The sequence below is a fragment of the Henckelia pumila genome, chromosome 1 (assembly GCF_033568475.1).
Source record: "Henckelia pumila isolate YLH828 chromosome 1, ASM3356847v2, whole genome shotgun sequence".
NCBI lineage: Eukaryota > Viridiplantae > Streptophyta > Magnoliopsida > Lamiales > Gesneriaceae > Henckelia > Henckelia pumila.
In genome coordinates this window covers 138491347-138517618 of record NC_133120.1, presented here as the reverse complement: position 1 = coordinate 138517618, position 26272 = coordinate 138491347, and the positions used below count along the sequence as shown (strand labels likewise).

The 26272-nt window shown below is 37.6% G+C and overlaps 3 protein-coding genes and 1 non-coding gene across 4 annotated transcripts; 3 read left to right on the top strand and 1 right to left on the bottom strand.

Moving 5' to 3' along the window:
- Positions 1 to 728: 728 nt before the first annotated feature.
- LOC140874073 (uncharacterized) lies at positions 729 to 4594 on the top strand. Its single transcript, XM_073277349.1, has 9 exons — positions 729 to 911; positions 1203 to 1255; positions 1439 to 1739; positions 1839 to 2066; positions 2214 to 2340; positions 2533 to 2666; positions 2778 to 2963; positions 3424 to 3558; positions 4208 to 4594. The coding sequence occupies exons 1-9, from the start codon at positions 729 to 731 to the stop codon at positions 4592 to 4594; spliced, it is 1734 nt and encodes a 577-aa protein (XP_073133450.1).
- Positions 4595 to 7062: 2468 nt separating this feature from the next.
- LOC140876801 (small nucleolar RNA R71) lies at positions 7063 to 7169 on the bottom strand. The gene has a single exon (XR_012149033.1). It is a non-coding gene; the product is annotated as a small nucleolar RNA R71 (small nucleolar RNA).
- A 541-nt stretch (positions 7170 to 7710) lies between these two features.
- On the top strand, positions 7711 to 8805 carry LOC140874072 (uncharacterized). Its single transcript, XM_073277348.1, has one exon. The coding sequence runs from the start codon at positions 7711 to 7713 to the stop codon at positions 8803 to 8805; it is 1095 nt and encodes a 364-aa protein (XP_073133449.1).
- A 3-nt stretch (positions 8806 to 8808) lies between these two features.
- Positions 8809 to 26021, top strand: LOC140874071 (uncharacterized). The gene is made up of 5 exons (XM_073277347.1): positions 8809 to 9355; positions 23997 to 24262; positions 24533 to 24667; positions 25260 to 25383; positions 25537 to 26021. Exons 1-5 carry the CDS (start codon positions 8809 to 8811, stop codon positions 26019 to 26021), a joined length of 1557 nt encoding a protein of 518 aa, XP_073133448.1.
- The last annotated feature ends 251 nt before the right edge of the window (positions 26022 to 26272 follow it).

Below are 26272 nucleotides of genomic sequence, written 5' to 3'. Positions count from 1 at the left end.
TTTTCTCTCTGAGACCAGGCTAGAAGTTGGCTACAATCATTGCAGTTGGGAATCATTACTACATGGAAGGGAATGGCGGTCAAGTTTCTTGCAAAATACTTTCCACCTGCCAAATCTAACCAATTGAAGATTGAGATCAGCACCTTCAGGCAGATGGATTCTGAGCAACTTCACGAAGCCTGGGAAAGGTATAGGGATTTACTTAGATGTTTTCCTAACCACAATTTTGCAGATTGGGAGCAGATAGAGTGGTTTTACAATGGTCTGAACACGCCTACTCGAATGTAGGTGGATTCTGCTGATGGAGGAACAATATTCTCAAAGGACCCCATTCAAGCCTACGACATGTTGGAACAAATGACCATCAATAGTTTCCAATGGCCATCTGAACGCATGAGAGTCAAGAGAGCAGTGTTTGCAGTGGATCCTCTCACCTCAATAACTACATAGTTATCTACATTGACTACACAAGTTGCTGCGTTGAATAAGGTGAATGTAGCAGAACCTGCAGGTATGTCAATTGCCATCAAGGAATCTCATCCACCTGAGGAAGATCAGTATATAAATCCCAGAGGCTATGGAAATTATCGAGGTAATCCTCCCTCTAATACTTTCATCCTGGATTATGTAACCATGAAAATTTTTCCTTTGCCAACAACAAAAATGTGTAAAATTCCCCTCCGGGATTCAATACAAACAAGGGTGAAGGTAAAGCGACATTGGAGGATATGGTATATACATTTGTCAATGAATCTAGCAAGAGGATGTCGAGAACTGAGACTCAACTTGACAACATGGAGACGCATATGTGTAGTTTGGGCGCTATGATGAAATCCATGGAAACACAAATTGGGCAACTGGATAATGCTTTGAAGGATCAGAATCGAGGACAGTTTTCCAGCAATACTAAGGTGAACCCAAAAGATCAATGAAAAGTAGTGGAATTAAGAATTGGAAAGAAATTAGGGGCTGAAGAAAGAAGAGATGAATAAGAAAAAGTCAAGGAAACTGAAGAACAAGTGGTTGAGGAGAAAATTGATGAAGAGAAAAAGCAAGAATCTGACTCAAAACCGATGTACAAGCCACAACTTCCCTACCCACATAGCTTCAAGAAGAAAGCTCTTGATGAGCAGTTTTCCAAATTCCTAGACAACTTTAAGAAGATACACGTCAGTATTCCTTTTGCAGATGCTTTGGAATAGATGCCTAACTATGGCAAGTTCATCAAAGATGTGATGTCCAGGAAGAGGAGATTGTAGGACAATGAGGTGGTGAACCTGACAGAAGAGTGCAGCGCTATCCTACAGAAACATTTGCCACAAAAGCTTAAGGATCCAGGGAGTTTCACTATTCCTTGTTTTATTAGTGGTGCTAAAGTAAATAGAGTCTTATGTGATTTAGGAGCAAGTATAAATTTAATGTCTTTTTCTGTTTACAGAACTTTGGAGCTTGGGGAAGTAAAGGCAACTACCATCACATTAAAGCTGGCTGACCGAAGTATCACATATCCACAGGATATTGTGGAAGATGTTTTGGTGAAGGAATACAAGTTCATATTTCCAGCAAACTTTGTGATATTGGACATGGATGAGGATGAAGAAACTTCATTGATTTTTGGGAGACCCTTTTTGGCCACTGTAAGAGCGCTAATCAATTTCCATAAGGATGAGCTCACACTTAGAGTTGGTGGTAAAGCTGTGATCTTTAACATCTATCATACCATGAGGGGACCGAGCGAGGTAAGTACATGTAAAAGCATTGAAGTTATTGATTCTCATAATTCTTTTTCATAAGCAGAAATTAATGATCCATTAGAAAGATTTTTGGTTGCGGATTAGGAATTTGATAAGGAAGAAGATTGGGAGCATCGTGAACAAGAAGCATTTCTCGAGGGAGCTCCGAATGAAAAAATGGTGAGTCCTAAGGAATTAGAAGTATTGGAAAATAATGCACCAAAGGCATCTGCTGAAACTCATGATCTTAAAGAGTTACCTGCACATTTATGTTGTGCGTTCCTTGGCAAGAATTCAAATTTTCCTGTTATTATTTATTCTCATCTGTCTGAGGTCAAAAAATATAAGTTGTTGAGAGTTTTAAGAAATTTTAAAACTGCTCTAGGATGGTCAATTTATGATATTAAGGGTATTAGTCCAACTATCTGCATGCATAAAATTTTGATGGAAGAATCTTATACTCCTTCTGTCGATCATCAGAGGAGGTTGAATCCTGCCATGAAAGAAGTAGTTAAAAAAGAGGTTTTGAAATTGTTGAATGCGGGTGTGATATATGCTATTTCTGACAGTAGTTGTGTATCTCCTGTTCAATTGGTGCCTAAGAAGGGTGGGATTACTGTGGTCAAAAATGAAAATAATGAGTTAATCTCCACACATACAGTAACTGAGGTGAGTTTGTATAGATTATAGGAAGTTGAACAAAGCTACTCGTAAAGATCACTTTCCACTTCCTTTCATTGATCAAAGGCTTGATAGACTTTTGTTTATTGCCATTACTGTTTTTTAGATGGTTATTCAGGTTATAATCAAATTGCAATAGCACCGGAGGATCAGGAGAAAACCACTTTTACGTGTCCTTATGCCACGTTTGCTTTCAAAGGGATGCCTTTTTGTCTCTGTAATGCACCGGAAACTTTTCAGCGGTGTATGATGGCGATTTTTGCAGATATGGTGGAGGACATTATGGAAGTATTCATGGATGATTTTTCAGTCTTTGGTTCCTCTTTTGATCATTGTTTGCATAATCTTTACCTTGTTTTACAGAGATGCCAAGAAAAGAACTTAGTTCTTAATTGGGAGAAATGTCACTTTATGGTTCAAGAGGGCATTGTCCTTGGACATAAAGTTTCATCACAGGGATTAGAGGTCAATCGATCCAAAGTGGCTGCTATTGAGAAGCTTCCACCTCCAAATAATATCAAGGGAATCCATAGTTTCTTAGGCCATGCGGTATTGTTGATTCATCAAAGATTTTTACAAAATCACTAAACCCCTATGTAATCTGCATGAAAAAAATTCTACTTTCATTTTTGATGATGATAGTTTGCAGGCCTTTGAAAGGATCAAGACGGCTTTAATCACAGCACCTATTATGATCGTTCCGAATTGGAAGGAACCATTCGAGTTTATGTGTGATGCTAGTGACTATGCAGTGGGGGCTGTTTTGGGCTAGCGTCGAGATAAGATGTTTTGAGCCATTTATTATGCAAGTCGCATTATGGATGCTGCACAGCAAAAATACTCCACCACGAAAAAGTAGATGCTAGCAGTAGTTTTTGCTTTTGATAAATTTTTTCCTTATTTAATTGGCACTAAAGTAGTTGTTTATACTGACCATGCAGCGATTCGCTAGTTTTTTGCCAAGAAGGATGCTAAGACACGCTTGATAAAGTGGATTTTACTTCTTTAGGAATTTGATTTTGAAATCAAGGACAAAAAGGGGAGAAAAAATCAAGTCGCAGACCACTTGTCGCGGATGAAGTTAGAAGAAGTTAAGGAGGAGGAAATTATAAACGAAATGTTTCTAGATGAACAAATCTTTCAGGTAAGTTAACCCTTCCATGGTTTGCTGATATTGCTATTTTTTCGTCGTGTAGTGCTATGCCTCCAGGATTGAACCGTCATCAGAAGAAGAAATTTTTCAATGAAATTAAGTTCTACTTGAGGGATGATACCTATGTTTTCAAGCGTTGTGCTGATCAAGTGATTAGGAGATGTGTGGCGGGTCAAGAAGAACAGGAAATTCTAGAACAATGACATTCAGCACCTTATGGAGGCCACTTCGGAGCAACATGGACTGCAACTAAGGTACTACTATCTGGTTTTTATTGGCCTACTTTGTTTAGAGATAGTTATACCTTAGTAAAATCTTGTGATAAGTGTCAAAGAACTGGGAATATATCTAGAAAGCATGAACTACCCCTCACAAATATTTTAGAAGTTGAATTGTTTGATGTGTGGGGTATTGATTTTATGGGTCCATTTCCCCCTTCTTATGGTTACACTTATATTTTACTAGTCGTGGATTATGTTTCGAAATGAGTGGAAGCAATTGTCACCTCTACTAATGATGCTCGTGTTGTAGTTAAGTTTATGCAAGAGAACATTTCACTAGGTTCGGCACACCACGAGAAATAATCAGTGACGAAGGTACGCACTTCTGCAATAAGATATTTAATACCTTGCTCACAAAGTATGGTGTCAGGAATAAGGTTGCATGTGCATATCATCCGCAAACCAATGTTCAAACAGAGATATCAAACAGAGAAATTAATCAAATCTTGGAGAAGACAGTTCAGACGAATCGGAATGATTGGGCCATTAAGTTGGATGATGCTCTTTGGGCATATCGCACTGCTTTCAAGACACTCATTGTAATGTCTGCCTATCGGTTGGTTTTTGTAAAAGCATGTCACTTGCCATTGGATTTGGAGCATAAAGCGTATTGGGCTGTGAAGAAGCTAAACATGGATCTCGAAGCATCTTGGGTGTTGCGGAAATTGCAAATGACTGAGTTGGATGAATTTTGGAATGAATTATATGAGAATGCAAATAACTACAAAGAACAAACAAAGAAATGACATGATAAACACATTGTATGGAATTTGAATCGGGGCAGCGAGTGTTGTTATTTAACTCATGTTTGAAATTGTTTCCAGGTAAACTGAAGTTGCGATGGTCCGGATCATTTATCGTGGAGACTGTGTATCCACATGGTGCTATTGAGATGCGATGTACAGACGGAAGGACATTTAATGTGAACGGACAAAGGGTCAAACACTACTTTGGAAATGAAGTGCGAGAAGCTGAGAGCACTATGCTCCAAGACCCTGCCTAAATCTGGTGAAAGTCGGGCCGATGACTCTAAACCAAGCGCTATTTGAGAGGCAACCCAAAATTTTTGACTCATTTTGCTCAGTTTTATTTTAATTTTTGGTAGTTCTTTCATTTATTCCCAGTGCATTTTACTTCTATTCCATGTCTTGCGTTTGATTTTGGGTCTTTTTCAAGTACTCAAAACAGCCCTATAAGCACGCTCGCACACTTCCCTAAGCGCGTCCGCGCTATCAAAGAACTAGAAAGATTTGTACTGATAAGAGTCGTTTTTCCATGTTTTATTGTTCGTTTTTTTGATGTTTTGCATTAGTTCCATGTTGTCTTGTTAGTGTTTTTATAAAAAAATTTTCATTTAGTGTAATTTTGTATGTTTTGTTTACTCCTATTGATTTTTTGTTAAATTGGAAGGAAAACAAGAAAAAGTTTATTTTCGGGCTTCTCTGCAGACCGAGCGCTGGCATATTTTGGTCAGGAAGTGATTTGAAGAATTTTGAGCTCTCGTTCGGTGAAATTGTGCAAACCGAGCGCGTGCTGAATAAAAACGGGTAGTGAGTTGAAGAAATTTCCAGCGCGCGGTCGGTAAAATTGTGCAAACCGAGAGCCCGCGCGTAATTGTAAAAGATATTATTTCGGGTGTTTTAAAAGGAAAGGACTCTAAGGGGCGCTATAAATAGAATCTTTTCAGATGATTTGAGGGTTGGAAAAAAACAGCAAATCGAGGCGGAGGCGGCTCTGAAGATCGAAGTTTCTTCTTCTCGTTGGGAGTTCTTCTTCTTCACGATTTCTGAAATTTTATGTTGAAAACTTTGTTAGATTGAATTTTATTATGAGTTGTAGTAGCTAAACTTTATTTTGTTGGAATTTAGGGGATACTAACCCCGAAACATGTTTTTGTGATTGAATCGTTGGATGAATTGATTTAGTTTTATACAAGTATTTGATTTTATCATGGTTTATTATTCTATGTTGAGGAGTAGCTAACTTTAGCATAGATTCGTAGGTTTTGAATTGCTGTCGAGAGATAGATTCATGATTAGGACAAATGATAAAATCCATGGACTTACAATATGCATAGAGATATGATATTTAGTACATGTTGATAACCATAGACCACCAGGTTGAAAGTTGTAGGAATTCAATGAACACAAAGCTATCACTAATGATCAATAATCAAAGAGATTTGATTGTTTCATTAACTTGAATTAGATTGGCATCAACTCGAGAGAGAGTGTCGATATTTTAGGAATTCTTGTCAAATGTATGAGTGTAAATTAAGTTTCAATCGTCCAAATTCAATTAGGGAAAAGGTGAACCGAGATTCCAACAAAATTTCTTCAGATTATATTTTCCTGTGCTAAGTATTATTGCGATTTATTTTATTTTCATTTTAGGATTTTAAGTTGAATTATTTAATTTATAATTAAAATAATCAATGATCAAATTTTCGTTACTTTGGGTAGAGAAATTAAATAATTAAATTATTGTGACGTAGTCCCTGAGGACGATACTCGTACTCAGTACACTTTTCTATCACTTGAGTCGTGCACTTGCGATAATTTTGAGTATAAAAGAGAGATAATTATATTGAATTTAAGTGTTAGTATTTGCTCGATCATGTTTTTGGCGCTGCTGCCGGGGACTATTGATTACTTTAATTTATCTTATTTAATTTTCTCTACTTCAATTTTAATCACTAGTTTCATCTGTGAACTGCAGGATTCTCTTGTAGTGCATGCAACATTAACCTGCAGCAGAACTCTTGCCTTTTGATCTAGAAATTGAAAGAACTTTTCGCAGAAGAAGAAGGCAACAAAAAGAAGCAATGGCAGAACAAGAACGACTACGTGAAGATGGAGAAGGTGAGAATAATGCACCACCTATCAACAGGTCAATGTTGGACAATGTTATGTCATCTATCAAAAACGCCAGACCAAGCATCATCAGGCCAACCATAGCAGCAAATCAGTTTGAAATAAAGCCTGCTATCATTCAAATGGTGCAAAACACAGTCCAGTTTTGTGGGATGACAATCTGTGACACTTTCAAGATGCAGGGAGTTTCTGATGACGTTATTCGTTTGCGTTTATTCTCTTTTTTGTTACGAGATAAGGCTAAAGCATGGCTAACAAATTTACCTGCAGGTTCCATCACCCCTTGGGATGATCTCGCAAAGGCTTTTCTTACCAAATACTTCCCACCGTCCAAATCGATGAGCTTAAGAGCTGACATCACAACCTTTGCTCAAGGAGAACAGGAAACACTGTATGAAGCATGGGAGTGCTACAAAGATTTATTGAGGAGATGCCCACATCACCAACTACCAGACGGTCTTGTGGTACAAACTTTTTATTATGGTTTTCCTTACTCAAATCGCACCATGTTTGATGCAGCTGCAGGTGGTAATTTGTTACGAAAATCACTGGAAGATGGATATGAGTTAATTGAGGAGATGGAATCCAGTAGCTATCACCCTCAACCTGACAGGAATGCAGCCAGGAGACCCGCGGGAATACATCAAGTTGATGCATTCACCTCAGTAGCAGCTCAGCTTGAAGTCATGATTGAAGAGCTAACTCTAGGGCAGTCTGCGATGCGTATTCAAGAAGTGTGGTGTGAGAAATGTGGTGCTGAACACTTCACAAAAGATTGTTAGACAGGCAATCCATCATATCAGCCAGAGGGAGGAATGGTGAACCATGTAGGGAATCAAAACCGCCCTAGGAATGATCCATTCTCAAATACATACAATCCAGGGTGGAAACAACATCCGAACTTTTCGTGGAGAGGACAGAACAATAGGCCATATGGGAATAAGAATTATGGAAAACAGCATCAGGAGGAGAATTCAAGCATGGAATAGATGATGCAGAAGTTCATATCATCCACTGAGACCCGAATGCAGAATCAGGATGCATCGATTATGAACTTGGAAAATCAAATAGGGCAGTTAGCTAAAGCGATGTCCAGCAGAGAGCTGGGCACTTTTCCAAGTGACACGGAAAAGAATCCAAAAGAGCAGGTAAAATCAGTTGAATTGAAAAGTGGGAAGATAATTAAGGGTGAGAAACGAGGCGAGAAAGAATCAGAACCAGCTACACCAAGGAAAACTGCAGGTAAGTCTTCTGATTCTACACAACCACCCACATCACAGTCAAATATTGTTATTCCACCACCTTTTCCTGCGACTCTCAAGAAGGCCAAGCTAGATTCTCAGTTTGCTAAATTCCTAGAAGTATTCAAGAAACTGAATATAAACATTTCCTTCGCTAATGTATTGATGCAAATGCCCAGTTACGCGAAATTCTTGAAGGAAATTCTCTCCAACAAGAGAAAATTGGAGGAGCATGCAATGATCAGTCTAACAGAAAATTGCTCTGCGCTAGTTCAGAACAAGATTCCACCGAAGCAAAAAGATCCAGGGAGTTTTTTTATTCCTTGTGTTATTAATGATGTCCAATTTCATAAAGCTTTGTGTGATTTGGGAGCAAGCATAAACTTAATGCCATATTCTGTTTTCAGGAAACTAAGCTTGGGAGAGCCGAAATCCACCAAGATGTCATTGCAATTGGAGGACAGATCTATCAAATATCCCAGAGGAATAATAGAAGATGTGCTGGTAAAAGTCAACAAGTTCATCTTTCTGGTGGATTTTTTGGTACTTGATATAGATGAGGACTTGTACATGCCACTTATTTTGGAAAGACCTTTCCTGGCAACAGGAAAAACACTAATCGATGTCCAAAAGGGAGAGTTACATCTGAGAGTGGGAGAAGAGAAAATTTCCTTTGATGTGTTTATTGCACTAAAATTTTCACAAAGTAATGAAGAGTACTGTTTTCAAATTGATGTTGTGGACTCACTTTTATATGATTATGTGCAGGATACATTTCAGGAACCATTAGAAGCTGCACTCCTATATTCTCCTCGTGATGACTTGATCAATGTAGAGATATAAGAGATGTCGGCTTACTTGAATGATAACCCGTCATGGCAAAAAGGTGTCAAGCTCAGACTCGAAGATCTTTGTGACCGGAAGGATTTAGTCCTCCAGAAACCAAGTCTTGAAGAACCAGCAACTATGGAATTGAAACCATTACCTATCCATCTCAAATATGTATTTTTAGGTGAGAATGAAAAATTACCTGTCATAATTTCTTCTTCTTTGACAGGTGAGATGGAGGCCAGACTGCTAGATGTTCTCAAAAGTCATAAGAGTGTGTTTGCCTGGAAGGTCGCAGATATCAAAGGCATTAATTCATCCATATGCATGCACAAGATATTAATGGAAGAGAACATCAACCCTTTGGTCCAACCACAGAGGAGATTGAATCCCAAGATACAAGAAGTAGTGAAGGCTGAAACGATAAAACTTCTAGATGCAGGTATCATTTATCCCATTTATGATAGTGCATGGGTGAGTCCGGTTCAATGTGTACCGAATAAAGGGGGTATAACTGTCATTAAGAATGAGCAGAATGAGTTGATACCCACTAGGATAGTTACAGGTTGGCGTGTGTGTATAGACTATAGGAAATTTAATGACGCAACCCGTAAAGACCATTTTCCCCTCCCCTTCATTGACCAAATGCTAGAAAGGCTTGCTGGGTATGAATTCTATTGTTTTTTATAAAAGATTTGATGCCCCGCTAGCCAAGTTGTGGCTAAGGGCTTTGAGAGTCTCTTATTGTAAACAATCTTTGTTTAATATAATTTACATTCATTAATGGCATTTTCTTTATCTTTCTTCATAATGTTATATTGTGATATACTATTGTTATTTTGATAAAGACCTTGAATATACTATAGTGTAAGTAAGATGAGATAGTGAATAAAGAGAGATCACTATCATGAAACACATCTTATAGTCACTGTATATTCTAAACAGTTTCTAGTCAATTGAGCCGTCCGCAAATAAGGATAAGGATCGCTCGAGATTGAGACTAGCATTTGCGATGTTGAGTACCACATTTCATTGGTATGGAACATAGAGATGTTCAAAGCATGCAAATGGATATTCAAATGATGAATGATTGAACACCCTATTCGGACTTTCCAAGTGGTTATTATTAATTGAGTGGATAAGTCCGCGGTTTTGGTTGTAAACCATTAGTTCTTACTACTTGAAACATCAAGGAGACTCTATATGCTAGTACTATACTTTGACTCGTTTACCGACTCTATGAGGGTCATCAGGTGTCGGGATTGGGTACAGTTACGACACATATAGGAGTCGATGCTTTGTTGTCAAGGATTCACCACACGCTTGCGAGTGTGGATATCCTATGCGATCTGAGGAGATATTAGTGTAACAAATCTCTGGCCAGAGTACTCGATGTGATTTAGGTTACTTGTTTTTCTAGTAGCACATGCGATGTCACTATTTGATCTTCAAGATGAATTGCATAGTTATCGAATCTCGAACGACTCTCGATGTACCAATGGTTGTTGATTCGATCGGGATATATGGATGAAGGGACCGTACTGTACGCTAACCAAAACCTACTGGTTCTTGCAGGCACTATCAGTGATACCTAGGGAATCATGGGGCGATGTTGCTAGACGCACTTACCATGATTCGATGGGTAAGTCGAAAATTGTTGTTCCGAGTCACAAGGAGTTGTGAGCCCACGGCTAGCTGTATCCCTGAACCATTGAGGGTCACACAAGTAATGGATACTAATCCCCGTTGAGATAGTTAAATATAAAGAGTTAAATTTAATGAAAGAGAAGTTGGACTTCTTAACTAAAGGGAGTGGAATTTTCTAAAATGACATAGGGATGGGCATTTTTGGAAATCACTGAATTCGGATTCAGAAAAATTATCTTGACTTTAAAAGGTGCAGAAATGTTTTCTGTGCACATTGGTGAAATCGGTTTATCAATCGGAGTCATGATGAATTTTATATTAATTTCTATAATAACAGACTTGGCTTGTTGGGCTTATGTTATGGATTGTGGGCCCTAAGGAGTTAGTGTCCTAATACAATTATAACTTAATCCAGTCTAGAAATTATATATATATATATAAGGGTAATTTTCGAAGATAGGGGATTATTCCATCTTGCAATTTTTGAAAATACTGAAATATATTCTAAAGGGTTTTTCGAAAATCCTCTTCTCCTTTTAGGGAAAATTCAGTCTGTGATTTTTCAAAAAAATTACATTCTGAATTGACAGATCAAATCTGTTTAATCTCTTCGATAAACATTTGATTGATTTCTAGTGCAATCAATCAGAGGGTTTCAGTTTTCTGTTCGTGGACCTAATTCCGAAGATTGATCGAGTAGTCATCAGTTCCTGGGATTTACAACAAGAGCAAAAAATTCTGTTGGAGTCCATAATCAAGCCTTAGCTTGAAGAGGTAAAATATTAATTGTAATTATTATTTTACTTGCATAATTTAATCGTTCGGATTTGATACCCATGATATGGAATCGTTCCATATAAAAATTTTAAAACTTCCACTGCACCGGGTATCAGATCTATGATCTGAAAAGCATGTTCCAACAGTGGTATCAAAGCCAGGATTCTCTCAGATCAAACGATTAAATTAATCGATTGTGCAAAATTTTTGAGCCTCGGGTTTTAGAAACCAAAACAAAAATTTTTGAAATTAAATTTGAAAAGGGTAACTGCCCAAGGGCAGCAAAAACGCTGCCATCTTGCCGCCCAAGGGCCAGCAATCGTTTCTGCCCAAGGGCAGCAAAAACGCTGCCCAGGGCAGCGAAGGGGCTGCCCTAGGCCCCACGTGGGGGCTGCCCTGCCCCACGTGGGGGTGCAGCTGCCTGGGAACGTCCCGGGCAGCCCGAAAAATTAAAATATGATTTTTTAAAAGAATTTTAGATTTTTGAAATTTTAGTTTATGGTCCGATCGAAAATTGTTTTTGATTGGTCCACGAGGCATCGGGTCAAATTGTTTGAGTCCGAAATTTTTAAAATTGATTTTTGGATAAATTTGAATTTTTGGAAAATTTATAAATTTTATCCGTTAAATTAGATTTTATAAAATTAATTATTTTGGTACAATTGATGATAAGATATGATCTTATGTATATATTAGATAAAATTTGATTTTATCTTTTAATTATGTTGCCATTGAATGTTATCCAATGATTTAATTATTGAATTAAATATTGGATAAAGGATGAACGATTTCCATGACCAATTTTATAGGTGTATGTTAGAAAATTTACATTTGGTTTTTATTATTGTTGTTGGGTTTTATTAATGGGCTTGGTTTATGGCCCAATTTGATTTGTCATTTGTAATAAAAAGTGGGCCTGGTTTATGGCCCGTTCCCACCCTTAAATATGTATCCCCTACTTGTCATCGAAATCTATTGTAAATTTATTAGACTTAGTGGGAGATAAAGATTTGAAGACAAAGGTGGGCCCAGCAGATAATAAAGACCGAAGAAATGTAAATTGAAAGCTCAATGTAATAGGATTGCATTGCATACTTTCATATCACCTAGGATTGGACTTAGACTCGTGATTGGCAACCACGGGTCAATTAGTTTTGGGGTCGATCATCCTAAATATAATATATGATATTATTGTTGTATGCATGTTTAGACTAAATTGCATGAATCCCGCAAGCATACAAATATGATATGATGAGACAATTTTTCAAAATTAAAAATCCCTCATTTTAAATATGATTTAAAATTTATATCAAGATAAACAAAAGGGAATTTAAATATTGTTTAAATATTCCTACCTTCCATCAACGATCAATGTATGAGATGCTACCCGCGGGCACGGTTCGGCTCATATTATTGGGGGGGCCCGTTCGTCGGAAAGCTGTACATTGGATCGACACATGTTGTAAGTTGGGTGGAACTCCCATGGGATTGGCTCATATTATTGGGGATCCACATGGCGACCGTCCATCACAACTTAATATTGATGGGTCATCTTGACATGTCACAATAAACGGCGTCATATTATTGGGCTCTTATTGGACATGAGGTAAAAACATGGGGGTTGCTTTGGAAGCAATTGGGCTCTACCTTTTGAAAATTATGGTTGGCTGATATTATTCGGGACTATGATTTATCAATTGGACTCCATGTTCCCACTAAGGAAATCGGTTTCTTGTTTTCACTAGAGGGTAGTGAAATTGTTAAAATAGTGGGAGTGAAATTCATAAAATTAAATCTCGCCATATTTTATGTCTTAGTAAATTAATTAAGCAATCACTGATTATTGTCTGTTTCTTTTCAGTATTTCATTACAATGAATTCGCGCAATCCATTATTCTCAATTCTCAAACAAAACAAACTGACTGGCGCAAACTATACGGAATGGTTCCGTAAGTTAAGGATTGTTCTTAGTTCGGAAAAAATTTTCTACGTGTTAGAAAAGCCTCCTCCGAAAGAAGCTCCGACTGATGTGAGTCCGGAATAATTGGCCAAACTTGACAAATGGTGGGACCATGATATCAAGGCCAAATGTTACATGTAGGCTTCGATGTCTGATGAACTTCAGAGGCGATTTGAGAATGCAGTGAATGCTGCTGACATTCACGATACTCTCAAGGAACTTTTTGGAGCTCAGTCAAGATCGAAGAGGTATGCCACCGTCAAAGAGCTCATGACATGCCGCATGCGAGATGTGACTTCAGTCCGTGAGCATGGGGTACGCATGATTGGGCTCATTGAAAAATTGGTAACACTCGATTTGACATTGGAGCATGAACTGAACACGGACTTGTTACTTCTTTCTCTTCCTTCGTCGTTTGACGGCTTTGTGATGAACTTCAATATGAATAAGATAGAGGTCACCCTTGAAGAGATGGTCAATATGCTTGTGACTTTTGAGGCCACATTAAAGAAGGATAAACTGGTACTCTTGGTTGGTTCCTCTTCTAACTCTAAGAAAGGGCCAAGTGGAAAGAATAAGAAGCGTTCTGCCCCACCCAAGAAAATTATACCAAAGAAGAAGATCAAAACAAAGGCTTCAAACGTGAACGGATCTGAAGACCTTTGCCATCACCGCAAGAAACCCGATCATTGGAAACGTAACTGCAAAGTATATCTCGAGCAGTTGCGAACTGTAGAGGGTATGTTTTACATTGAAATAAATGTTTCACTTAATACTACTTCTTGGAAATTGGATACCGGATGTGGATCTCACATTTGCAATGATTTGCAGGTGATGACAAGAAGTCGTAAGCTTAGGATGGGTGAGACCCAGCTAAGGCTCGGAAATGGTTCTAGAGTTGAAGCCAAAGCTGTGGGAGATTTTTATTTAGTTTTGCAGAACAATTTTAAGTTACTTTTGAGAGATGTTTTATTTGTGCTAGATTTGGTTAAAAACATTATTTCTGTTTCTATGCTTGATAGAGATGGTTTTTCTTTCAATTTTGTGAATGGGATTTGCAATATTTACAAGAATGAATGTTTGAGTGGATGTGGACAACTTGAAAACGATCTATATAACTTAAAATTAAAAGACGTACCAATTAATTATGTTGATAAACCGGCAACAACAAATAAAAGGAAAAATGATAGTCAAAACCCGGTAAACCTTTGGCATGCTAGGCTAGGTCATATTTCCTTAAGGAGGATGAACAAACTAGTGGAAGAGGGCATGTTTGATATGTCTGATATTAACTCTCTACCTACTTGTGAGTCCTGCCTAAAAGGAAAAATGACTAAATCTCCTTTCAAAGGAAAACCTGAGCGTAGTCAAAATCTGTTGGATTTGATCCATACAGATGTTTGTGGTCCATTTAGTATTGGTACTAAATTTGGTCACACCTACTTCATTACCTTTACTGATGATTATTCTAGGTATGGGTATTTATATTTGATGAAATATAAGTCTGAAGCATTTGAAAAGTTCAAAGAATTCAAGGCTGAAGTAGAAAACAAACTAGTTAAGAGTATTAAAGAACTTCGATCGGATCGAGGTGGAGAATATTTAAGTACCGAGTATTTGGATATCTAAAAGAGAATGGGATTCTCTCTCAGTGGACTCCTCCTATGACACCTCAGCTTAATGGTGTTTCGGAGCGTCGCAATCGAACTTTGTTGGACATGGTTCGATCCATGATGAGCTTCACTGAGCTCCCACCTTCGTTTTGGGGCTATGCGCTTGAAACGGCGGTATTGTTGTTGAACAATGTCCACACTAAAGCAGTGGATAAAACTCCATATGAGTTATGGAATGGCAAAGCTCCTAAGTATTCATACTTAAGGATTTGGGGATGTCCTGCTTACGTGAAGCGGACAGTGGGAGATAAGTTGGATAGTCGATCCACCTTATGTTATTTTGTAGGGTATCCAAAGAATTCAATCGGATATTATTTCTATCATCCTACTGAAACAAAAGTGTTTGTTTCGAGGAATGCCACCTTCATGGAGAAGGATTTCTAACTTGATAAGAAAGGAAAGATGATGGAACTCGAAGAAATTCGAGAAGAACCCGAGATACAAAATAACGATCCCACACCTCAGGAACCATCAAACTATTAGAGTAGGTGCCCGTCGAGCCAATGTGTTGGCCGATGGTCCTTGAGAGAACTCTTGTATGACAATCTTTGTTTTAATAATATTTGACATTATTTAAATTTGGCACATCTTTATCTTTATGCCCATGCATGCTGCATAGATAAAGCCCTTGAATATACAAATAGTAAAAAGAATATGAGATGGTCATGTGATGACTATCATGAAACTCATATTTGGAATACTGTATATTCTAAACTGTTCCTAGTCGATTCAGCCGCTATAAAGAAGGATAAAGGCCGCTCGAGCTTGAGACTAGTATTTGCGATGTGAGTACCATGTTTCATTGGTAGGGGACATGGAGATGTCCAAGCATGCAAATAGGTGCTCCTTGTAGAGTGCACTGAACAACCCTCCCTAAAGGATTTTCCAAGTGGTTCTCACTTATCGAGTGGAGAAGTCCTAGTTTATGGTTGTACACCATTAGTCCTATAACCCGGGACAACATGGAGACTCTATATGCTAGTGCTTCACTTTGACTTGTTTACCGACTCATCTGGGGTCATCAGGTGGCAATGTTGGGTGTTGTGACGAAACATATAGGAGTCAATGCATTGTAGTCGGGGATTCACCGCTTACCTACGGGTATGGATATCCTATGTTATATCATGCATACGTAGCTTGAAATCTCTGATCAGAGTAAGTGGTAATTAAGAAAGGAGTTTCTTGAATTACACTTTCGATGCAACTACGGCATGACACATAGTTATCGATTCAATGACAACTCTCGATAAACCAATGGTTGTCGAATCGGTCGGGATATATGAGTTGAAGGGACCGTACTGTACGCTAACCATAATTGATTGGTTCTTGCAGGCACTATCATTTGATACCTAGGGAGTCATGTAAGCAATGCTGCTAGATGTTTACATGACTGGTTGGGTACTATCAGACTTGAGTTTTCTGACGTTCTTATTGTCAATGTGTTGATTAATAAGAATGGAGCTATCTAGGGTATGCTCATATAAGGGACTTGTTGATCCTGAATCACATGGAGATGTGAACCCACTGCTAGTTGTATCAGTGAACCATTGAGGATCACACAAGTACTAGCTTTCTAGATCCCGTTGAGATTAAAATAAGTTCAATGTGTTGAACAACTTATAAAGGAGTTTATAAGTAAAATAAATTAGAAATTTGACTTCTAAATTGGAGAATGAATGGAATAAGTAACTTTTAATTTGTGAATGTGTTCCAAGATTAAAAGTTGACTTAAAATAATTAGTTTATGAAAATGGTGATTTTCTAAACTATTATTTTGAACTTAGTTAATTAATTCAAGTGTTGAATTAATTTAACACTAGTAGACATTTTAATGTACAAATAATTAAATTAATTCAAGTGTTGAATTAATTAAACACTATTGAGTCTAGTAGAGCTCAAATTAATATAGTGTTGTATAATTATTGATACTAGTGGACTTGAATGGGTTCAAGTTAAATTTAATTAATTGATTAAACTTAATTGGGTTTAGGTTTAATAATTAATTAAAAATAAGTTCAAATTACATTTAAATATATATATTTATATATGTATATATATATAGGCGTGTATATATATATATATATATATATATATATATATATATATATATATATATGATATATATATATGTGTGTGTATGGAATTTGAAGGGTTGTAAGATAGTTTGCAATTTTCCATGCATGCCTTGCAATTTTCCATGCATGGCTTAATTGTACTCATTAATCCCTCTCCTTTAATATATTATTTGGAATAATATATACACACACACAATTCATTCCATTCCAATTTAGGCTTGAAGTGGCCGAACACTCTCCAATTTTTTTCTTCAAGTTTTCTTTCAATTTTTGTGGAAGAAGAAAAGAAAAATCTCAATGAAAAATTCTCTAAATATTCTAGTGAATATTTAGAGTTGATTTAGATCGTCTAGTCGTGGACCTAATTCGGAGGCTCGAATAGTTGAATCCATATTGAGCAAGGAGTGCTCTTGGAAGCTTGTAGATTGAGTCTACCATTTTTCAAGAGCCTAGTTGTTTATCAACTTGGTTGGAGCCATAAATCAATCTTTGAGATTGATAAGTAAAATTCTAAACACCCTATGGTTGTTTAATATTTGAATACTACACAAGTGCTCGGATTTCTTTTATTAAAAATTTTATATTTCCGCTGCGTTTCCGGGCACGAGTTAACCGATCCCCTTCAGTGGTATCAGAGCCTAGGTTACTCTTTTGTGTAGTATTTGTTGGATATTATGTTGAGGTCAATTTCTAACCGCATGAGAAAATCAATATTTTAACATTTAGGGAAAATTTTATAAAAATTATTTTTTTTTTATTTTCGGGCAGCCCTTGGGCTGCCCGAAGGTGTCCTAGGGGCAGCCGTGGGCTGCCCCATATTTTTAATAAAAAAAAATAATAATAATAAAAAAAAAAAATTTTGGCCGGAATCTGGCGACGGAGTTTCGGTGACGACTATGACGACTTGAGTTTTTCAAAAGGTGTTTTGGAATATCATGTGTCATAGGCCCTAAATTGTTAAATATATTATAGTTGATTTTTATGAAAAATTAAACTTTATAATATGTGATTTTTCTAATAAAATAAATAGTTAAAGTGTGACTTTGATTATTTATAGTAAATTGTGATTTACAAGAAATTCAATTATAAATAAATTAAATTTGAAAGTAAACAAAGGTGTTTGTTTATTTTGTTAATTTTATTTTATAATTGTGGTGGTTAGTGATTGGACCAAGATATATAATATTTGATCAATTGATTATTGAGATAATTAATTGATGGTGTATGATATGTGATATTGTGCATGAAGGATGATTAAAAGCCCAAGACCAATTTGCTAGGTGTATGCTAGGATATTTTGTGTTGAATGGTTGTAATAATTATCAAATTACAAAGTGGGCTTGGTTTATGACCCGTTCCCACCCCATGAGATGTATCCCTATTTGCCATGGATATTTTCATGTAAAATATTTAATAGCGGAAGTTCAAGATTAGAAGATGGTGGGCCATGATGAATTATGAAGATTCAAGACATGTAAATATTGGAAGCTTATGTAATTGTTGCATTTGCATCCCATGCATTTCCTAGGAATTGGACCTAGGCCCGTGTTTGGCTCACACGGGCCAAATAGTTTTGGGGCGATTAATCATCCTTATTAATTAGTATGTGCGTTATTATTTTATAATAACAAAGTTGCATGAATCCGGCAAACATACGATCAAACATGGCGATTTTTAAAATTAATGATGAGACATTTTCAAAATTAAAAACCCTCATTTTGAATTAGATTCAAAATTTATATCAAGCCCGAAAAGGGGAATTATAAATTTGTTTATAATTTCAATGTCTTCCATCGACAATGGATGCATGACGAACGCTACCCGTATTCAATGCTCGGCTCATATTATTGGGGGGGCTTGGATGCCGGAAAGCTGTGACATCCATTGACATGGTGATGTGAACTACGTGGAACTCCCATGACTTCGGCTCATATTATTGGGGGAACTCATGGCGACCGTCCATTAAGGTTCGATATCGATGGGTAAGGCTTGACACGTAAAGATGAACGACGTCATATTATTGGGTCCTAATCAAGCGTGAGGCAAAAGTTTACGTAAGGGTTGCATAGAGATGCAATTGGAAACTACCTTTTAGAAATTATGATTGGCTGATATTATTCGGGATCGTAATTGGCTAATTGGACATTATGTACCTACTGAGGAAAGGAGTTTCCCGTTTTTACTAGAGGGTAGTAAAAATGTCAAAACAGTTGGAGTAAATATTTATAAAGTTAAAGTCCATACTTTATATCTTATTAAATATTTTAAAATAGTCATTGACATTTATCTGTTATTATTTTTCAGTACAAAGTTTTGACAATGTCATCAATTCGCAATCCGTTGTCTGCAATACTCGACAAACATTTACTGACCGGTCCAAATTACCTCGATTGGCTAAGAAATTTGAAAATCGTCTTGAACTCGGAAAAGATTGCATACACACTTGATGAGTCGCCCTCTGATACGGCTCCGACTGATTGTAGCCCTGAGGAGCTACAGACTTACAAGGATTGGTGTGACCATGACTTGAAAGCCAAGTGTTATATGCAGGCTTCTATGAATGATGAGCTTCAGCGACGTTTTGAGAGTGCAAAGCATGCTGCTGACATTCATTTGCATCTCAAAGAACTCTTTGGTGAACAAACACGCCCACTTCGACATGCGATTGTCAAGGAGCTAATCACTTTGCGCATGCGAGATGGGGCTTCGGTCCATGAGCATGGCCTGAAGTTGATTGGGCTCGTGGAGAAACTCGTTAGCATGGATCTTGTGCTACCAACTGAGTTGACCACAGACGTGTTGCTCTTGTCACTGCCTAGCTCATTTGATCCTTTTGTGGTGAATTTCAACATGAACAGGTTAGATCCAACCCTTGAGGAGTTGGTTAACATGCTTGTTACGTTTGAATCCACAATCAAGAAAGAGAAGTCGGTTCTTTATGTGGGATCTTCATCTGGTTCAAAGAATAGACCACATGGGAAAGGAAAGAAGCGTTCCTTCCAAGCTCCCAAAAAGAACGTGCCCTTGAAGAGGCAAGCTCCAAGTCCCGTTGTGGTAGCCACACCAATTAAGGCTAACAAGACTAATGACGTCTGTCATCACTGTAAGAAACCTGGACATTGGAAGCGTAATTGCAAGGAATATCTTGACCAGAATGGTTCTGGAAAAGGTATGTTCTACATTGAAGTAAACATTTTACTTAACACTTCTTCTTGGGTATTGGATACCGGCTGTGGCTCACATCTCTGTAATGATTTGCAGGTGATGGCAAGAAGTAGGAGACTCAGAGATGGTGAGACCTTCTTGAGAATGGGCAATGGGGCAAGAGTTGCAGCCAAAGCTATTGGAGATGTTTACTTATTGTTGGACAATGATTTTAAATTATGTTTGAGAGATGTTTTGTTTGTACCAGAATTGGTGAAAAACAGTGTTTCCATTTCTATGCTTGATAAAGATGGATATTCTTGTTTGTTTGGCAAAGGTGTTTGCAATATTTACAAGAATGAATGTTTAATTGGTACAGGACAATTGGAAAATGATCTCTATAATTTAAAATTAAAAGATATTCCTATGTATAATGTCCAAGAGATATCAACAACATCCAAAAGAAAACAAGATACTCTAAATCCAGCACAATTATGGCATGCTCGATTAGGTCATATATCTTTTAAAAGGATGAACAAGCTAGTGGGAGAAGGCATGTTTGATATGTCTGATATTAATTCTCTGATCTTCTAGAAATCCTCTCTGATCTTCTGATGGTAAGGTATTGACCTACAAGGCACGATTGATGGCAAAAGGTTATACTCAAAGATAAGGTGTTGACTATGATGAAACCTTTTCACCAGTCTCAATGTTCAAGTCCATAAGAATCCTTATTGCCATAGCAGCTTGGTATGACTATGAGATATGGCAAATGGATGTGAAGACTGCATTTCTTAATGGAAACATTAAGGAAGAAATCTATACGATGCAGCCCGAGGGATTCCCATCCATGGGAAGTGAGCATAAGGTATGCAAGCTTCAGAGATCAATTTATGGTCTCAAACAGGCATCAAGAAGTTGGAACCAGAAATTTGATGAAACAATAAAGGATTTTGGTTTCATCAAGAACCCGGAGGAACCATGCGTGTACAAGAAAGTAGTTAAGGATGTTGTGACATTCTTAGTACTTTATGTTGATAACATCCTACTCATTGGGAATGATGTAGGGATGTTGCAGTCAACAAAGATATGGTTATCAGGTAGATTCTCGATGAAGGATTTGGGTGAGGCGTCCTATATTCTAGGAATACAGATCTATAGAGATAGATCTAAGAAAATGATAGGACTCACTCTAGCAACCTACATCAACACCATATTGAAAATGTTTTCTATGGATGAGTCCAAGAGAGGACATCTACCTATGTGTCATGGAGTTTCTCTATCCAAGTCTATGTCTCCCAAGACTGACGAAGAGATAGAAAAAATGACACACATACCATATGCATCAGCCATAGGTAGTATTATGTATGGGATGATATCTACCAGACCGGATGTAGCCTTTGCTCTGAGTTTCACGAGCAGATATCAGGCCAATCCCGGTCAAATGCATTGGAAAGCTGTGAATGATATTCTAAAGTACTTGAGAAGGACTAAGAATATATTCATGGTTTATGGAGGAAGAAAATTGAAATTGGAAGGCTATACCGACTCTAGCTTCCAAAGTCGTGGATGACTCGAAGTCAACCTCTGGATTTGTATTCATGCTCAATGGCGGTGCTGTCTCTTGGAAGAGTTCAAAGCAGGACACCACAGCGGATTCCACCACTGAGGCAAAATACATTGCAGCATCAACTGCTGCTAAAGAGGCCGTTTAGATGAGGAATTTTGTCCAAGAGTTGGGCGTAATTCCTGAAGCTGTTGGTCCAGTCCCGGTGTACTGCGACAACACTGGTGCCGTTGCTCAGGCAAAGGAACCAAGGTCTCATCAAAGATCCAAGCACATACTAAGGAAATACCACATCATCCAGGAGATCATGGAAAGAGGAGACATCACTGTCGAGAGAGTGGACTCTGCAGACAATATCGCTGATCCACTTACTAAGCCCTTGCCAGGACCATTGTTTGACAAACATCGCGAAGCAATGGGACTACGTAGTATGATTAGTTGGCTATAGGGCAAGTGGGAGATTGAAAGAGTTGATGCCCCGCTAGCCAAGTTGTGGCTAAGGGCTTTGAGAGTCTCTTATTGTAAATAATTTTTGTTTAATATAATTTACATTCATTAATGTCATTTTCTTTATCTTTCTTCATAATGTTATATTGTGATATACTATAGTTGTTTTGATAAAGACCTTGAATATACTATAGTGTAAGTAAGATGAGATAGTGAATAAAGAGAGATCACTATCATGAAACACATCTTATAGTCACTGTATATTCTAAACAGTTCCTAGTCAATTGAGACGTCCGCAAATAAGGATAAGGATCGCTCGAGATTGAGACTAGCATTTGCGATGTTGAGTACCACGTTTCATTGGTATGGAACATAGAGATGTTCAAAGCATGCAAATGGATATTCATATGATGAATGATTGAACTACCCTATTCGGACTTTCCAAGTGGTTATTATTAATTGAGTGGATAATTCCGCGGTTTTGGTTGTACACCATTAGTCCTTACTACTTGAAACATCATGGAGACTATATATGCTAGTACTATACTTTGACTCGTTTACCGACTCTATGAGGGTTATCAGGTGTCGGGATTGGGTACAGTTACGACACATATAGGATTCGATGCTTTGTTGTCAAGGATTCACCACACGCTTGCGAGTGTGGATATCCTATGCGATCTGAGGAGATATTAGTGTGACAAATCTCTGGCCAGAGTACTCGATGTGATTTAGGTTACTTGGTTTCCTAGTAGCATATGCGATGTCACTATTTGATCTTCAAGATGCATTGCATAGTTATCGAATCTCGAACGACTCTCGATGTACCAATGGTTGTTGATTCGATCGGGATATATGGATGAAGGGACCGTACTGTACACTAACCAAAACCTACTGGTTCTTGTAGGAACTATCAGTGATACCTAGGGAATCATGGGGCGATGTTGCTAGGCGCTCATACCATGATTCGATGGGTAAGTCGAAAATTGTTGTTCCGAGTCACAAGGAGTTGTGAGCCCACGGCTAGCTGTATCCCTGAACCATTGAGGCTCATACAAGTAATGGATTACTAATCCCCGTTGAGATAGTTAAATTTAAAGAGTTAAATTTAATGAAAGAGAAGTTGGACTTCTTAACTAAAGGGAGTGAAATTTTCTAAAATGACATAGGGATGGGCATTTTTGGAAATCACTGAATTCGGATTCAGAAAAATTATCTTGACTTTAAAAGGTGCAGAAATGGTTTCTGTGCACATTGGTGAAATCGGTTTATCAATCGGAGTCATGATGAATTTTATATTAATTTTTATAATAACAGGCTTGGCTTGTTGGGCTTATGTTATGGATTGTGGGCCCTAAGGAGTTAGTGTCCTAATACAATTATAACTTAATCCAGGCTAAAACTTATATATATATATAAGTGTAATTTTCGAAGATAGGGGATTATTCCATCTTGCAATTTTTGAAAATACTGAAATATATTCTAGAGGGTTTTTCGAAAATCCTCTTCTCCTTTTTGAGAAAATTAAGTCTGTGATTTTTCTGAAAAATTACATTCTGAATTGATAGATCAAATCTGTTTAATCTCTTCGATAAACATCTGATTGATTTCTAGTGCAATCAATCAGAGGGTTTCAGTTTTCTGTTCGTGGACCTAATTCCGGAGATTGATCGAGTAGTCATCAGTTCCTGGGATTTACAACAAGAGCAGAAAATTCTGTTGGAGTCCATAATCAAGCCTTAGCTTGAAGAGGTAAAATATTAATTGTAATTATTATTTTACTTGCATAATTTAATCCTTAGGATTTGATACCCATGATATGGAATCGTTCCATATAAAAAATTTTAAAACTTTCGCTGCACCGGGTATCAGATCTATGATCTGAAAAGCATGTTCCAACATTTTAGATGGGTATTCAGGATACAATCAAATTGCGATTGCACCTGAAGATCAGGATAAAACAACTTTCACTTGCCCATATGGTACGTTTTCTTATAGACGCATGCCTTTTGGTCTATGTAATGCTCCTGCAACTTTTCAGAGATGCATGACTGCTATATTTGATGATATGGATGAAAATTTTCTAGAAATAATCATGGATGATTTTTCCATTTTTGGTCAGTATTTTGATGCATGTCTGAATAATCTGAATAATGTGTTGATGAGATGTGAGGAAACGAACTTGGTACTCAACTGGGAGAAGTGTCGCTTCATGGTGACCGAAGGTATTGTATTAGGGCACTGAATATCTTAGCAGGGAATCGAGGTGGACAAGGCCAAGGTGCAAGTCATTCAAAATCTACCTCCACCGACGACGATCAAGGGAGTCAGAAGTTTTCTAGGCCACGCCGGTTTTTACCGGTGTTTCATTAAAGATTTTTCAAAAATTGCAAAACCTCTGTCTTCGTTATTGATGAAAGATACACCTTTTAATTTTGATTCCACTTGTTTGCAGGTGTTTGAATTTCTGAGAGAAAGATTGGTCACTGCACCAGTGCTGACTTCACCAGATTGGAACCTTCCCTTTGAGGTGATGTGTGACGCCAGCGACACAGCTGTCGGAGCTGTACTTGGCCAAAGGATAGACAAGGTATTTTGTACTATTTACTATGCTAGCAAAACCCTAAATGAGGCTCAATTGAATTATGCTAACATTGAAAAGGAGTTGCTAGGAGTAGTTTTTGCACTGGACAAGTTTCATTCATACCTTGTACTTTTGAAAATCACTATATACACTGATCATTCTACAATTAAACACCTTTTGGCTAAGAAAGATGCAAAACCTAGGTTGATTAGATGGATTCTACTCTTACAATAATTTGACTTAGAGATAAAGGATAAAAAAAGGAGTAGAAAATGTTGTCGCTGATCACCTATCTAGACTAGAATACATTCCTGATTGTGCACAGAATGAAACTGGGGAAATAGATGATTGGTTTCGTGATGAAAAGTTGTTTGCCATAGAACACTCGCCGTGATATGCTAATTTTGCAAATTATTTGGTCACGGGCACAATCTCACATAACTTGTCTTTTCATCAAAAGAAAAAGTTTCTGTCAGATGTAAAGCATTATTTTTGGGAAGAACCTTTATTGTTTAAAATTTGTGCTGACTCTATGATTCGGAGATGTGTGGCGGAAGGAGAAATGAAAAGCATCCTCAGTCATTGTCATGACCGTTAGGTAGGTGGCCATGCTGGGCCTATCAAGACGGCAGCTAAGGTACTTGAATGTGGGTTTTATTGGCCCAATATTTATAAAAATGCACGTGCTTATGTCATTGAGTGTGATAGAAGTCAGCGGACAGGTAATATCTCAAACCGTCATGAAATGCCTTTGAATAATATTATTGAGTGTGAGATATTTGATGTGTGGGGAATCGACTTTATGGGACCATTTCCAAACTCTTTTACAAAAAAATACATTTTGGTCGTCGTGGATTATGTTTCTAAATTGGTAGAGGCTGAAGCTTTGGCAACTAATGATGCACAGGTGGTCCAAAAATTTTTGAAGAAAAACATTTTTAACCGATTTGGTACACCCCATGCAATTATTAGTGATGGTGGCACCCACTTTTGTAATAAGCTCTTTGAAAAACTTTTGAAGAAATATGATGTCAAGCACAAAGTTTCTACTCCTTATCATCCCCAAACAAGTGGCCAAGTAGAAGTGTCCAATCGAGAAATTAAGCAAATTTTGGAAAAAAGTGTGAGTACAAATAGAAAGGATTGGGCACTTAGACTTGACAATGCATTATGGGCCTATAGGACTGCTTTCAAAATGCCTATAGGCACCTCCCCTTATAGACTGTTGTTTGGAAAGGCATGTCATTTGCCAGTTGAGTTAGATCATAGAGCATATTGGGCTATCAAAGCATTAAATTTTGAATTTGCTGCTGCAGGTGAGAAGAGATTGCTTGAGCTAAACCAATTGAAGGAATTTTGAGATCAAGCATACGATATGGCAGTGTCGTACAAAGAAAGGACCAAGAGAATACATGACCGACGCATTCGTCATAGAGAATTTAAGGAAGGAAAGCAGTTCTTCTATTTAACTCCAGGTTGAGGCTCTTTCCTGGAAAGTTGAAGTCTAGGTGGTCTGGTCCTTACAAAATCACTAAGGTGTATCCATCGGGAGCTATTGAAATAAAGGATGCAAGAAACGAGTCTTTCACGGTCAATGCTCAGAGGCTGAAA

What these genes read in the sequence shown, in the direction of transcription:
- LOC140874073 (XM_073277349.1), top strand. Translation starts at nt 729, where the DNA reads ATGGTATATACATTTGTCAATGAATCTAGCAAGAGGATGTCGAGAACT. An exon ending in ATGTCCAGGAAGAGGAGATT is followed by an intron (nt 1,256 to 1,438) that starts GTAGGACAATGA and finishes TTCTGTTTACAG; the next exon opens with AACTTTGGAGCTTGGGGAAG. An exon ending in TTTATTCTCATCTGTCTGAG is followed by an intron (nt 2,067 to 2,213) that starts GTCAAAAAATAT and finishes GTCGATCATCAG; the next exon opens with AGGAGGTTGAATCCTGCCAT.
- LOC140874072 (XM_073277348.1), top strand. Translation starts at nt 7,711, where the DNA reads ATGATGCAGAAGTTCATATCATCCACTGAGACCCGAATGCAGAATCAG.
- LOC140874071 (XM_073277347.1), top strand. Translation starts at nt 8,809, where the DNA reads ATGTCGGCTTACTTGAATGATAACCCGTCATGGCAAAAAGGTGTCAAG. An exon ending in GATGTGAGGAAACGAACTTG is followed by an intron (nt 24,263 to 24,532) that starts GTACTCAACTGG and finishes ACTTGTTTGCAG; the next exon opens with GTGTTTGAATTTCTGAGAGA. An exon ending in TTGGCCAAAGGATAGACAAG is followed by an intron (nt 24,668 to 25,259) that starts GTATTTTGTACT and finishes CATGACCGTTAG; the next exon opens with GTAGGTGGCCATGCTGGGCC.